This window comes from Nothoprocta perdicaria, unplaced genomic scaffold (assembly GCF_003342845.1).
Source record: "Nothoprocta perdicaria isolate Ctin4 unplaced genomic scaffold, notPer1 scaffold_155, whole genome shotgun sequence".
Taxonomy (NCBI): domain Eukaryota; kingdom Metazoa; phylum Chordata; class Aves; order Tinamiformes; family Tinamidae; genus Nothoprocta; species Nothoprocta perdicaria.
This window is the reverse complement of record NW_020454705.1, coordinates 557,287-570,774: the sequence shown is the minus strand read 5'-3', so window position 1 is coordinate 570,774 and position 13,488 is coordinate 557,287. Positions and strand designations below refer to the sequence as shown.

At 37.4% G+C, this 13,488-nt stretch overlaps 1 protein-coding gene across 1 annotated transcript in view; it reads left to right on the top strand.

Moving 5' to 3' along the window:
* The window catches only part of PARP4 (poly(ADP-ribose) polymerase family member 4), a 37,942-nt gene that overhangs the window by 13,617 nt on the left and 10,837 nt on the right, over window positions 1-13,488 (top strand). Inside the window, exons 13-24 of the mRNA XM_026035030.1 lie at window positions 391-541; window positions 1,076-1,200; window positions 2,853-2,984; window positions 3,169-3,255; window positions 3,693-3,857; window positions 5,573-5,619; window positions 7,043-7,124; window positions 7,533-7,670; window positions 9,324-9,519; window positions 9,707-9,777; window positions 11,264-11,451; window positions 12,998-13,097. Coding sequence (XP_025890815.1) covers window positions 391-541; window positions 1,076-1,200; window positions 2,853-2,984; window positions 3,169-3,255; window positions 3,693-3,857; window positions 5,573-5,619; window positions 7,043-7,124; window positions 7,533-7,670; window positions 9,324-9,519; window positions 9,707-9,777; window positions 11,264-11,451; window positions 12,998-13,097 — 1,482 coding nt within the window. The remainder of the gene's footprint in view (window positions 1-390; window positions 542-1,075; window positions 1,201-2,852; window positions 2,985-3,168; window positions 3,256-3,692; window positions 3,858-5,572; window positions 5,620-7,042; window positions 7,125-7,532; window positions 7,671-9,323; window positions 9,520-9,706; window positions 9,778-11,263; window positions 11,452-12,997; window positions 13,098-13,488) is intronic.

Sequence of the window (13,488 nt, the reverse complement as noted above, 5' to 3'; positions counted from 1 at the left end):
GTGATAGATAATAAAAGCAATATAACCTGCGTTTCAATTCAGACACTAAATCAGTAGATAGATGAGTAAAACAACTGTCTGATTTACTATCTGGAAAGCATATATAAAACTTCTAAGATTCTTTTTATTACTGTTTGTAAAGAGATTTAAAATTATTGCAAGAAAAAATAGCTAAATGGAAAAAGTTAATATCCTTTTTCTGATACCTGAGTTATTATATAAATATCTGAGATTTTATATTGGAATTGTTATTTGAAAATGGTATTCTACTCTGATTGGAATTAGAAGTAACTACCATGGAAGGTTCACTGTTCTGAAAGTGAACCCCTTTATCCTTTTTTAATAATAGCTTTATTTTTCTTACAAAATATCTTTTTTTTCTCCCACCAGGATGATGAATTTGTTGTGTATAAAACCAATCAGGTTAAAATCAGATATGTTGTTAAGTTTTGTGTTGCTGAAGACCAAATAAAACCATTTCAGCCTGAAACCGTGGTGGAGCAAGATCAGCCAGTATCAGAACATTCTTTGCAGCATGAGAGTAAGAAATACTTTGCCTTTCTTAACCTAATTATTTAGGATACCCTGAATATTTATCAGAACACTTTCTAGAGTACGAAAACAACATTTTAATTAAAAAAAAAGTGTAGCTGATTTGCAGATGTTGCCAAATTAGACATGACCATGTGGCATGTGTGTAGCATCTGTTTCACTGCTTTCCTGCAGGCAGGATTACTGACAGCAGTTGCAATTGCCTCTGTCAGAGTGTGTTTCAAGAGACCTAGCAGGAAATGCTTTTGCATAAATCATCAGATGTTCCTAAATAATTCAAATGCCAGAGTCTAAACAAAGACTTCCTAAGACCTTAAAGAGCTATCCTGCTTAGGCAGGAATAAAACACAAGGATTCCTAGCAGAACCTGAGTATTACTTTCAATTTATCTCTTCTGAATTTCTTAGATAAACATGAGCCAYTGATGGATAACCCATAACTGATATGAGTTATTTTCAACTGTCCTTCACAGATACCTATTTCAAAAGCTGCTTTCCTAATCTTTCTAATACTCTTTTTTTAGGCTATGCCCTTCCAAGTGCAAATCCTATGAATGCCATAAAACCTGGTCTTCAGGACAGATCAGGAAATCCAGTCCCTCTGGGAAGTATTAAAATCAAGGGGAGGATGATAGACTTTGTAGCACAGGTAGAGTACACTGCTTACTGTCCTTTTCCATTGTGGAGACCTGAAATATTGCAAATGTTATATAGTGCTTTAGTTATTAAAAAATAAAAAAAACCCAGTCTCTAAGTGAAGCTCAATTCTGAAAATGAGAGAAAGCAGATTTTATTCTTAGAGAAGCATAGTCAACAAATGCCAAAAAGTCTTAGGTCAGTGAAAAGCTTGACTTTTTCATTTTTGGAAGTTTTTTTCTGTCTCTCTCATCTTGTCACCACTGGAAAAAAAGAAAGTTTTTGCATCAGCTTGCACATTCCCTTATATATTCTTGACTTCCTTGATAATCTATTGGCTACCTGAATTAGAAACCATTCCAAAATGTGTGGTATGATTAGAGGTCCCTGGAATTACACTTTTTTTGATTTGTCTTAACTGTGGTTAGACAAGTTAGCTGTCTCGGGTAAAAAGAACATGATATTTTAGTCTGAAAATTAGTGAAGGAAATTTAGCAAAGGGAAGTTAAGGGCTCACCTTATTTTAATATTTGTGCTCTGAAAACACATTTTGTCACATCGAGTCATGGGTATTTTCTTATCCTGCAGTATAATTCAAAAACTCCCCCTCTGTTCTGTATAGAGCAGTCTCAGTCACGTTGGAAACTGGTTCTGCGAACCTGTGTGTGTCTGACCTGTGTCTCACTGCACAGGAATCTGTATTGGCTTTCCAGTGACATAGTAAAATTTGTTTTTAAAAAATCAGATTATGCTGTTAGTTGTTGCTAAAGCCTTGCTAAAGAAAGCAGAGAAAAATGGAGGAAAAAAAAAAAGCGAGATTTTAAGAGTCCTCTTCAGATGAGCCTGTGCTTATATCATTCTGATGCTTGCAACTGTTGTCTGGCTAGTGTGATTCTTTTTAACAAGTGTTCTTTTCATGAGAGAATGTCTTTTTTTGTGTRTGTGTTTTTCTACAGAAATGAGTTACTATCCAATAGTATATGTTGTTTGACCCAGTCTACCAAAGCATAAAATAACCTCTAAGGATGAGGAACRGAGCACAAATCAGAAATCATCAGATGATGAGGCATGGCAGAAGTGCCAGCAAAGGGAGATGAGGAACTCCTGGGATCTTGTTAGGACACGAGTGAACAGAAGAACAGACGTAGGAAGAAAGTTGGACAATCTGCCACTTCAGAGAGAAAATCTATAATTAGAAAATAGATATTATAGGTATAGAAGGAATATTGACTTTTTCAAACATCCTTTTCAGTATATCCTAAAAATAGACCCTTTTTTAGTGAAAGTTTACTCTTTGTTTAGTTTTTATGAGCTTGAAACTCTTTTAGACATATTGCAGTGGTGGCTTTTTAATGTAGACTCTTCTTTTGTAAAGAGCAGCCTGACACCTCAAGCTCTGCCAGTAGACCAAGTAACATGWAGAAGGTCATGGTTTACTTTTCTTCTGGAAGATATTTGGTTAATGATATAAAGATTAAAAGTTTCTTCATGTTTCTGGATGTACCTATTCTTTATGCATTGGAGAATGTTTTACATTCACTTCTAATGCAGCTTCCAGTTAGGGCGTACTTACTGACATTTTGCAGTATGAAATGGATATGCTGCTTCACTTGAAATATTGCTTTTTTATCATATTTTAATGTAATGTTTTAATATTCACTTCAGGTAGTGATGTTTCAGACTTACACCAATCAAAGCAGTAATCCAATTGAAGCTAAATATGTCTTTCCTTTGGATGATAGAGCTGCTGTGTGTGGATTTGAAGCTTTTATCAATGGAAAGCACATCATTGGAGAGGTAAAATGTTACTGCACTTTGGTGCATCCAATCTCAAGATTCAGAAGTTTTCAATTTTGTTTTTTTCTCAAGTTCTTTGTTCTTGCCACTTGACTGGACTTCAAGATAGTCATGTCACTGGAAGTGATATTGGCTGTTGTGCTCTATATATGTAAATATCTTATTTTGGAACAATCTTTCATAGGTCAAAGAAAAGACACAAGCACATAGAGAATATAGAGAAGCCATCCGTCAGGGTGATGGAGCTTATCTAATGGACCAGGATGCACCGGTATGTTGAGTGTGGTGGTTTGTTTACCTATTTGAAAATTTTGTWATGGTCAGATCACAAAAGATTATTTAGGATATGAGTGCATGTTCCCACTGGAATCTTTAGAGAACCATCTCTTTCTTGRGAAGCCCCTTTTTCTTGGAACTCATTTAGGCTCTACATGGAATTGCTTTAAAAAACAATTTTTTTTTTCTGTCTATATGTCCTACTGTTTATGTAAGATTTTTTTTTTCTGGAACTTTTCTTTTACAAATAAGTTTAGATTTTTTTTACAAAGTCTCCTCTTTTTTATTATAATTAATCAGTTTTCCCCATTTTAAGTAGTATTTTCTGTGCTGTTATTTGATCTCATTGTGCATAAACAATAACATTTTGGAGGGGAAAATGCAGACTTTAACGATGACCTCCCCTCCCCTCTGCCTTTTTTTGTCTTTTAGGATATTTTTATAATAAGTGTTGGAAACTTGCCCCCAAACTCTACGGTCCTCATCAAAATCTCCTACATCACTGAACTGAGTTCTCATAATGACTGTATCTTCTTCCATTTGCCTGCTTCGGTCGCACCATGGCAACAAGACAAGGCATTAAATGAGAACACACAGGTTTGTAAGTCTTAAAAKAGCATCCTCTGCATCTTTGTGTTCTGAAGCAGTTGTGCACCTAGCACATTGTAGTTACTCAAGAATTTGCTGTACAATCTTGATTATTTTCCTTTTCCTCTCTTATTAAAAGGTAATTGYTTGTAATCTTTCTGGTCATAACAGGGGTGTCAAAAAGCAAAGTGAGCATAAATTTAAGCAGGATTGTTGCAAGGTAGCAATGCTCTTCCTGTCTCTGAGGATTTATTTAGATCTGCAGTACTTAGAAAGCTGACTTGAGTTGAAACATGTTATAGTTAGATGTCATATTTTGTTTTGGGTTTAGTATTCCTGTACTACTGTTCCTCTCAACAAGACATTTGCAGATGATAGCAAAGTGGGTGGAATATCCAACACTCCAGAGGGCTGTGCTGCCATTCATAGGGACCTAAACAGGCTGGAGAGTTGGGCAGAGAGGAATCTCATGMGGTTCAACAAGCACAAGTGCAGGGCCTCCACCTGGGGAGAAATAACCCCAGGCACCAGTACAGATTAGGGGTTGACCTGCTGGAAAGCAGCTCCGCAGAGAGGGACCTGGGAGTCCTGGTTAACAAGTTAACCATGAGGCAGCAGTGCCCTCATGGCCAAGAGGGCAATGGGATCCTGGCTGCATCAGGAGGATGTTGCCAGCAGGTCAAGGGAGGGGATCCTGCCCCTCTGCTCAGCTCTGGTGAGGCYGCACCTGGAGTAYTGGGKGCAGTTCTGGGCTCCCCAGGACAAGAGGGATGTGGAGCTYCTAGACAGAGTCCAACAGAGAGCAACAAAGATGATTAAGGGATTGGGACTATCTTATGCRGGAAGAGTAAGTGAGCTGGGTCTGTTTAGCCTGATGAAGAGAAGGTTGAGAGGAGATCTGATGAATATATAGAAATACCTGAGGGGAGAATTTAGGGAGGATGGGGCCAAACTCTTCTCAGTTGTGGCCAGCAAGAGGTAAGGGGTAATGAGCATAAATCAAAACACAGGAGTTCCTATGAACTAAGAAGTTCCATCTCCATGTGAGGAAGAGCTTCTTYCCTGTGAGGGYGCCAGAGCCCTGGAAGAGGCTGCCCAGGGAGGCTGTGGAGTCTCCTTCTCTGGAGATCTTCCAAAGCCGCCTGGCTGCCACCCTGTGCCCCGTGCTCTGGGTGTCCCTGCTGGAGCAGGGGGTTGGACTGGATGATCCCTAGAGGTCCCTTCCAACTGTGATTCTGTGACAGAGAATGCATTTGTTTGCAAGAAAGACACTCCATCATGAAACCACAGCTAAGCAGCTGCTGAACACACTGACACTGTCCTCGTGCAGAAGGCTGCCCGCCTGCTCCCTTGCATGCCCTTGATGGCTCCAGAGTTCTCTGGGTGGGAGAGGAGGTCACCTCTGTGTTTGAATGATGGCAAAGAGCCAGAGATGGTTCTTGGTGATGTGCAGTCAAACAGCTATATCACATTTCACACCACTGAACAGTCACGACTTCTGCTTCATGCCTGCTACTATCCTGAGTTCTGCAGTTTAATTGAGGAAGGGGAAGTATTTGCAGCTTCATCTGGTTTTAGCTACTGTAATGCTCAGATTACAACATCTATATGAATAAACAAAGCAGAGAGGGTTCAATGTAATCCCAGTTTAGCAACGTAATAGTAGAAAGTGGAGTAACATGCAAGTGCTTTAAGCGATTTAAAAATTCCTTTTTATTTTGCAGGCTACAGTAAAAAAGGTTTGCATTAAACAAGCAGATACAAAAAAGTAGTAAGTTGTTTTAATTTATATTCATCTACTTTATTGTCAGTACTTTAGATCATTAAATAAAACAAAATAACTTTTTTAATTTGTATAGAAATAGTGGTGCTAGGTTGCATTATCAACAGATTAATATAATTTTACTTGTTCTGTAGTAGTATGTTCAATGTAGTTTCACTTGTTCACTTGTTTTAGCTATTATATGGGAATAATAATTAAGCATCTTTTTTCAATAAATGGTTCATTTTGTTTCTTTTACTGAGATTTTTATATTAAATCAAAAGTTGCACGACAGTGGGCCTGCATAGTCTTTGTATTTTCAATATCATTAATTGCATTTTATAATTTAATGTTTCTTTACATTTGCAATTCACAATAATTTGAAACTGTGATGTTACTGGCAAAGCAATACTTGTAAACTGATTGTTATAACTTAATTACCTGTAACACCTCACAGATGGCCATTCTCAACCAACACCAACAACCACACAGGTAGCAATAACAGTGAATAAGCCAGAGACAACCATTCTTCAAGGAACTGGCTTTTCAGATAGAAAAAAAAAAGACATAAGAAGGGCTTCTCATGACCATGCCCTGTTCTCATGACCATGTCTGTTCTATGGACAGAACAGACACAAAACTACATCTGTTATAATTTTCTCAAGTTTTATTTAATCCTAAAATGGTGTTTCCCATTATCTTGGTTTTGTTCAGATGTATACTACTACTTAACAGAAATATTGTACTGCTTTAATAAAGGTTTGGTTCAATTTCTGACATGCACCAGGAATAAATTAGCCAGTTCATATAGTAGCCATCTGGAGGTAGAAAAGTATTTTAAAATTGTAAGACAATTTTAAACTGGTATGAAGGAAAAATTCAACGGCAAAAATTGGAAAACATTTAAGAATAGATATTGCATGGGGAAAAAGTCAGGTAACTCAGGGACAGAAAATGCTAGCTGACAAAATACGTTTTAAATCTGGCTCTAACATAAACAAAAACGACGAGTGAAATCTGRATGAGGCAAAAAATGTATGTATGCTTTAACAGTGAGGACTGGAGCAGTTAGCTGGAGAAATCATGAACTTGCTTCCTCTGGAATCCAGAGTGGTGGTATTTGTTAAGTTATGCTTTAGACAAATAAAACATTAGGCTAAATGAAGAGAAAATGATTAAAATGCTGTTGTGTTATACAGATTGTGTCCAATGACCTCTTGGTCTCTTCTGGCCTTTGAAAGTGAATGAGCAAGGTTAGTTTTGGAGTATCCTAGGGACAGAAACTTGTCTAAGTGTTCAGTATTCTACACTTCTATCCAAAGAGTTTTAAAGGACAGGGGACATAGCTCATTCTCATGGATATGTCAGGGCTACAGATTAAATATCCTCTCTTCCAGAATGKCACTTGATCACTTCTTTTCTCTTTATCCAGCCAGTTCTCCTTGGACATGTCTATTGAGATGCCCTACACTATCGAATGCATAAATAGCTGGACACATGCACTTAAAATAAAGGTAACTATAACTGTGCCTCTGCCCTGGCAGTTCTGCTAGGGTGAGGGCTAGGAAGTGGGTGTACTAGATGCGTATGGTTTGTAGAGGAGCTTTGTTCCTGTCTCAGATGAAAACTTTGCTTATGTCTGAAGCTTTAAAATAACTTAAAARCTTGTATTTAAAAACATTCAAGAAAGTGGATGATATTTTAAGGAATATACTACATAAATAGAAACGGCACCTTGTAAATTTTGTGCAACCTTTTCAGCAAAAACCTTTGGAATTTATTAGATGTGCTTTGTTCTCTGTCCTAATAAATCGCAAGTTTGCTTTAAAACATGATGTTTGGCATAAGGAATTATGTACATTTACTGTACTGTTACTGCTAAATAAATATTTAAATGACTGTATATCCTTTTTCTTTTCTAGAGAACAGATTGCAAGGCTGTAATTAAGACTGTGGAGAACAGCACCCTGGATGTTAATGGCTTTGCTCTAGAAATCTGGATTTCCCAACCCTATCTACCCCGAATGTGGGTAGAGAAGCATCCCAGCAAAAGGAGTGAGGTACAGTGATGGTGGGCATCACCCAAGTTCCAAGATGAAAAGCACATCCTATATTGTATGAGGCAAAACTGACAATCATAAAATATAAAGAGAGAAGCAGTTTGGTTTTGATGGGTGAAAGATGAACAATTTCACATCATGTACAATATTCACTTCCCTGTCCACCTACCTTTCTTCCCAAAGTTATGTATCCTCCAAAAATGACTTTTTATTTCAGTCTTGTCCCGTTTGTTTTATCCCTTTTCTCATAACAGAGTGAATGTTGATGTGCATGTTGAATGCCATATCTAGMCATATTTGTGCTAAAACATTTTTTTCCTCTCATTGTGCTGCAGTTTGTAGTGGCATTTCTACAAAATACCATGTTTGATACAAATGTTGCCTGGCATAGGCTGAAACTTGGTGGCTTCAGAGTCATGCAGTCGTTATATTAMTTTAAAAAACAAGGAGCATTTTAAGCTATTTTTAAAAAAAATAGTTCCAAATAGCTCAGAATGTTATATAGAGAATGTATGAGAGATCAGCAAAAAGAGGAGGGAAAAAATGAATATTCAAAAGGTAAATTTGTGGGATATATAACACATACATACACACACACTCTAAAATATTTATAGAATCTGTAAGTGTTTTAGTTTATGGGACTTGACTTATATCACCAGATTTCACATTCTGGTATAGTTCTTACTATTGTAATAGTTATTTGCAAAGACATTTTAATCTTATCGTTTTCACTAGAAGAGAAATAGATAGCAGTTTCACAGTTTCAGATTCTGTCCTTGCCTGAGAAATAATTTTAAAGCTTAAGAGCTTTCAATATGTGATTCCAGGTTTTTACAATCTGCCTCATTCCTCTGCATCTTTCTGTGACCACAGGGATAAGAGTGGGGCCTCTGGCACCTTTAACTATTTTTAGTTACTTCTTATCAAATATTTTCTTAAGTAAGACAAAATGCTGCATAGGTGGCATGTAAACTTGTGGTTTTACCAATTCTCTCAATTCATTACTGGATTGATTAAAGCAGGTAAAATGACAGAATTGTTTTCTTGGATAGTTACATCTAGTTATGCCCTTATGTTTTTCCTCTTCTAATCAGAGTTGCCTGATTAGAGGGATTAGTTAGTTCAGGGATTACGTTCTGATGACTACAGTAATATTGATTCCCTGAGATGAGAAATTTGTATTTGAATTTTTAGACACAAAGCTTTCCTTGATCGTTTTATTGTTCCACTTTTCAGACTTTTATGTTCTTCTTAATCTGTACTTTGTGCTCAGAGAAGACAGTGTGCACTTTTCTGCTTCACATGTCTGTTAGTTCTAGTACCTTTTCACAGGCTGATGGTGGCAGTGGTGATTATAAAACATACTATCTACTACTTTTTAACTTAGAGAATTGAATCCAGTGCTGATTGCAAAAGAAGGAATTGGATAGGAACAAAAAATCCACAAAATTCCTTCTCTGGGTTTCCATGTGAGTGTAGGTAAAAGACAAGGAGATTGTGCTTTTCATGTATAAAGAATAAAGGAAGTATATTTGCTAAAACTTTGATATACAGTTATATTCTGCTTTCATTCCATAATAAGAAAATTTGAGTATACTTCAAATGAAGTCGCATTCATTGACTGCAGTGATAGTCTTGCTTCTCTCTCTCCAGGCTTGCATGCTTGTGTTCCAGCCAGAGCACCTAACAGAAGTTGAAGAGGTGCCACTGTCCAACGAAATTGTTATTTGCTTAGATTGCTCCAATTCCATGGCAGGTTCAGCCCTACAGCAAGCAAAGCAGATTGCTTTACACGCTTTGGAACAATGTTATTCAAGACAAAGAGTGAATATTGTCAAATTTGGCACAAGTGAGTTCTCTGTTTCCATTTTAAATGAGAGCCAACTTTTACTTCCTTGTCACGACTGAMCTGCAGTCTGGAATATCTAGTAATACGGACTACCCTGATATTCTAGTCTTAAAACTCAACTTTAATTTCCATATTGTTGTCACAGGCTTAATATTTTAATRCTCTTAATATCAATCTTTATTCACAGATTTCACAGAATTTTATTCATCTTCAAAGAGCATCTCGGATGATTTGTCACCCCTAAAGGAATTTATTACAGTAAGCAAATTAATTTGGCTGTATTCTAATGGACACTTCTTTGCAAGGGATACTCATAATTGTAAAATACTAGTGCAGTTTTTCTTACTCTTTTATTTTTTCTAGGCTAACAACTTTGATTTCTTCTATAATTTAGTCTATTTGAAATCTGTTTGTCCTAGCAAACAGATCTGGTTTGATTTTAAGTGACTGCTTTAAGTGGTTATTTTGAAGATTTGTAGATAGCAGTGCTAGGACATTTTTCAGTGTCTCGCCCTCAATTCCCCTTTTTGAGTTTCATGCCTCTCCATTGCTTGCTCACAGCAGAAGAAATCACAGAATTGCCATAGAAATGTCATTAACATAGAAGTCTATAATTTGTAAGTGAAGACTAGCACTTTAGTGGCTAAAGCACTTTTACTGAAAAGAAAAATGCTTTCAACACCAACAGACCAGAAAGAACTATTTAGGACAATAGTTTTTGGTTAGTATTCTTGTTGCCTAATACAGGCTCCTCATTTGCAACTAAAGCATATGATGCTAGCATAACACTTAAAATGCTAACATGATGCATATTCCAAACATGGGTTGGGAAGATGCAGATGGTGTTCAATACAAAGTAACATAAAGAGGAAGACAACACTAAATATAGATGTAAAATACAGGGCCTCACCTGGGAAAGAGATACTGGAGCCACTGTGGATAGTGCTTTATTTAAACAGTGGCTTAATATGCAGCAGCAGTCAAAAAGCAAACAACAAGGTCTGCATAAATCTGCTTTGCTTTGATATCTTGAATGCTGTAAGCKCTTCTGAGAGCAGACTTAGAAAAGGTAGAGAGACAGAAAACCGAGATGGCTGGAGACAGAGAAACCTGCAGCACAGGGAAAGGCCTCTTCATCGCTTTTATGAAGTCTTTATAGCTTTATAGTCATCTCTTCTACAGGATAAGCAGAGAGGAAAAGGAGAATAGGGATGGTTGTTCACTGTTTCTCATATCAKAAGGATCACAGGACGGGCAGCGATCTTTGTGCATTCAGTAAATAGTGGACTTTCTTGTCACATGATGATGTTGAGGCTAGAATTGTAATCGAGTCCAGAGAGAGAGTTAGAGGCTTTAGAAAACAGGTCTTAAGTAGCTCCTAGACATAATAATCTGGATGAAAACAGACAGTTGAAGGACATACGAGATGTCCTTAAACAACTAATTGCTCAAAGCTCTGAGAATACTTCACAAAAAGCATCTACCATGTTTCTTAAATATTTTGACTAAGCATCCTTTTGCCAAAGCTACAGGAGATATGGGACTAGATGGACCTTACTCTCTATCTCTAATAATAATAATAATTAGAAAAGAGCAGGAACAGAATAAAATTTAAGAATGAATTAATCATTTGTATTTGGAAACCAGGAAACGTGTATAATAAAATAAACATTAAATTATGCATTGTGCTGTTTTAGAAAAGRCAATGAAGTGCAAACTAAAACTGTACTACTACACTTTTCAGTCTGCTACAGCAACACTGGGAAACACTGATTTATGGAAGGCCCTACGTTACTTCAGCCTGCTTTTTCCTTCTCAAGGGCAGCGTAACATTCTTGTCATATCTGATGGACACATTCAGAATGAGAGTGTGACCTTCCAGATTGTGAAGAATAATGTCCCACATACCAGGTTATTTACATGTGGGGTTGGGTAAGTACAAAGTTATCTAGCAAATGTGTTGCATTTAAAATCACTGATAATTTATTTGAAGTTAATGAGTTGAGAACTATCAGGTGCTAGTGTTTGCTGTATTAAATATACGTGTATGCTCTGATTAAATGCAGAAATGTTTGTAGATTAAGTCAAGTTTTTGTGCAAGTAGTCTTATGTATTCATAATTCCTTATGTAACAACTTTACTTTTTAAGAAATATAATTGGGGAAGTTTGAATTTTTGATTTGGGAATTTCATATTTTTCAATAGTCTAATTTCAATAGTACAATTTCAGTATAACATTAAGATAGTTGCACAATATAATTTTATCATATTTATTGTAACAGAATTATATCTTAAGTAGCACTGTAATATAAAATTATGTAATTTGATTTTTCATCTGTTTTGTAAGGTAGTAACATAAGTGATAATAGCTTACTAAAGCACTAGACCCCTGTGGGGATTCGTAAGCATGAGGTACATGTGTTCCTCCTAGAATGCAATCCACTTCAAAATAATGTGAAAATAAACCTCTTCTACCCCAAAACAGCCCTTGCCCCTCAGCAGGCCAGACGGGCAGTGACTGTTGGAGGACAGAGAGCGCTTTGGTGGAGAGCCAGCTTCGTGCTAATCGCTCTCGAGTGGGCTGCAGCGGGAAGCACAGTTTGTGCCTTCCACATGCACAGCCTGTCCAGGCTATCTATCCCAATAGGTTCTGTTTATTTAGAACAAATACCTTGCATTGTACTGTATTTATTTTGCCTTGAGGGATTTTAGTGGGTGCAGTTTCCCAAGCTTTCACTAGGACAGGAGTGTGGCCCTGGTCAGGAGTGATTCTGTTAACTTTCTGAGAAAGATTTGAGACGTACTTGGTTGTTTCTCATCCACAAAAATTCTCATCTATTTAATTGTTCTCCTTTTAAACCCTCTATAAAACTCCCATTTGCTTTTATATCCACACAATAGCTTGATAGTGGCCTCTTAGTAAGCAAAACCTTCTGTTCTATCAGAGCACGGGGCACAGGGTGGCAGCCAGGCRGGTTGGGAAGATCTCCAGAGAAGGAGACTCCACAGCCTCCCTGGGCAGCCTCTTCCAGGGCTCTGTCACACTCACTGATAAGACATTTTTCCTTGAGGAAGATTTTTCCTTGYGGAACTTTTGGTGCTTCAGTTTGTGGCCATTTCCTCTAGTCCTATCAGTGGCCACCAGGGAGAAGAGGCCAACACCATCCTCCTCACTGCCTCCCTTGAGGTATTTATAGACACTGATCAGATCTCTCTCAGCCTTCTCTTCTCCAGGCTGAACAGGCCCAGCTCTCTCGGCCTTTCCTCACAGGGCAGATGTTCCAGGCCCCTGATGATCCTTGTAGCCCTCTGTGCTAGTGAACTCCCTTGGACCAGTTGCTGTTGTTTGATCTGTATCCCCAAAAAAGGAAGGAATTTAGAAAAACTGCAGCACTAATCAAAGTACGGTATTTGGAAATGGTATTGGATGACAAACCTAACTTGGTAATTGCATGAAGAAAACTTTTTGTGTTGTTAGTTCCACAGCAAATCGTCACATTCTGAGATCTTTGTCCTGGTATGGTGCTGGAGCATTTGAATACTTCGACCCAAAATCCAAGTATAATTGGGAAGAAAAGGTACATTTATAAATCCTGAATATATTCAACATATAACTGATATCAATATATGAATATGTCAATACTTCATATTGAGAAYCTTCAACAACCCAAAATGGAAATTAATTTCCGTGGCATCGTGTAGCTTTAGTATTGCATTAACATACCTCAAAAAGATGCATTAGATAAAAGGAGGAAGATGCTTGTCTACTAAGTTTGCTTTTATTTTTAGTGTAAATGTTACTGTAAATGTTAGTGTAAGTTACTAGGAAGGGATATAAGAACTGTAGAACACCCCAGGCTCAGTGATAAGGGAGGGAATTTGCTGCTCGTTTCCACCTTAGTGCCAGGGTGGGCACTGCATGTGTTAGAGCAAGGAAGCCATGCCTTAGTTTTTCCACTCTTAATGGAA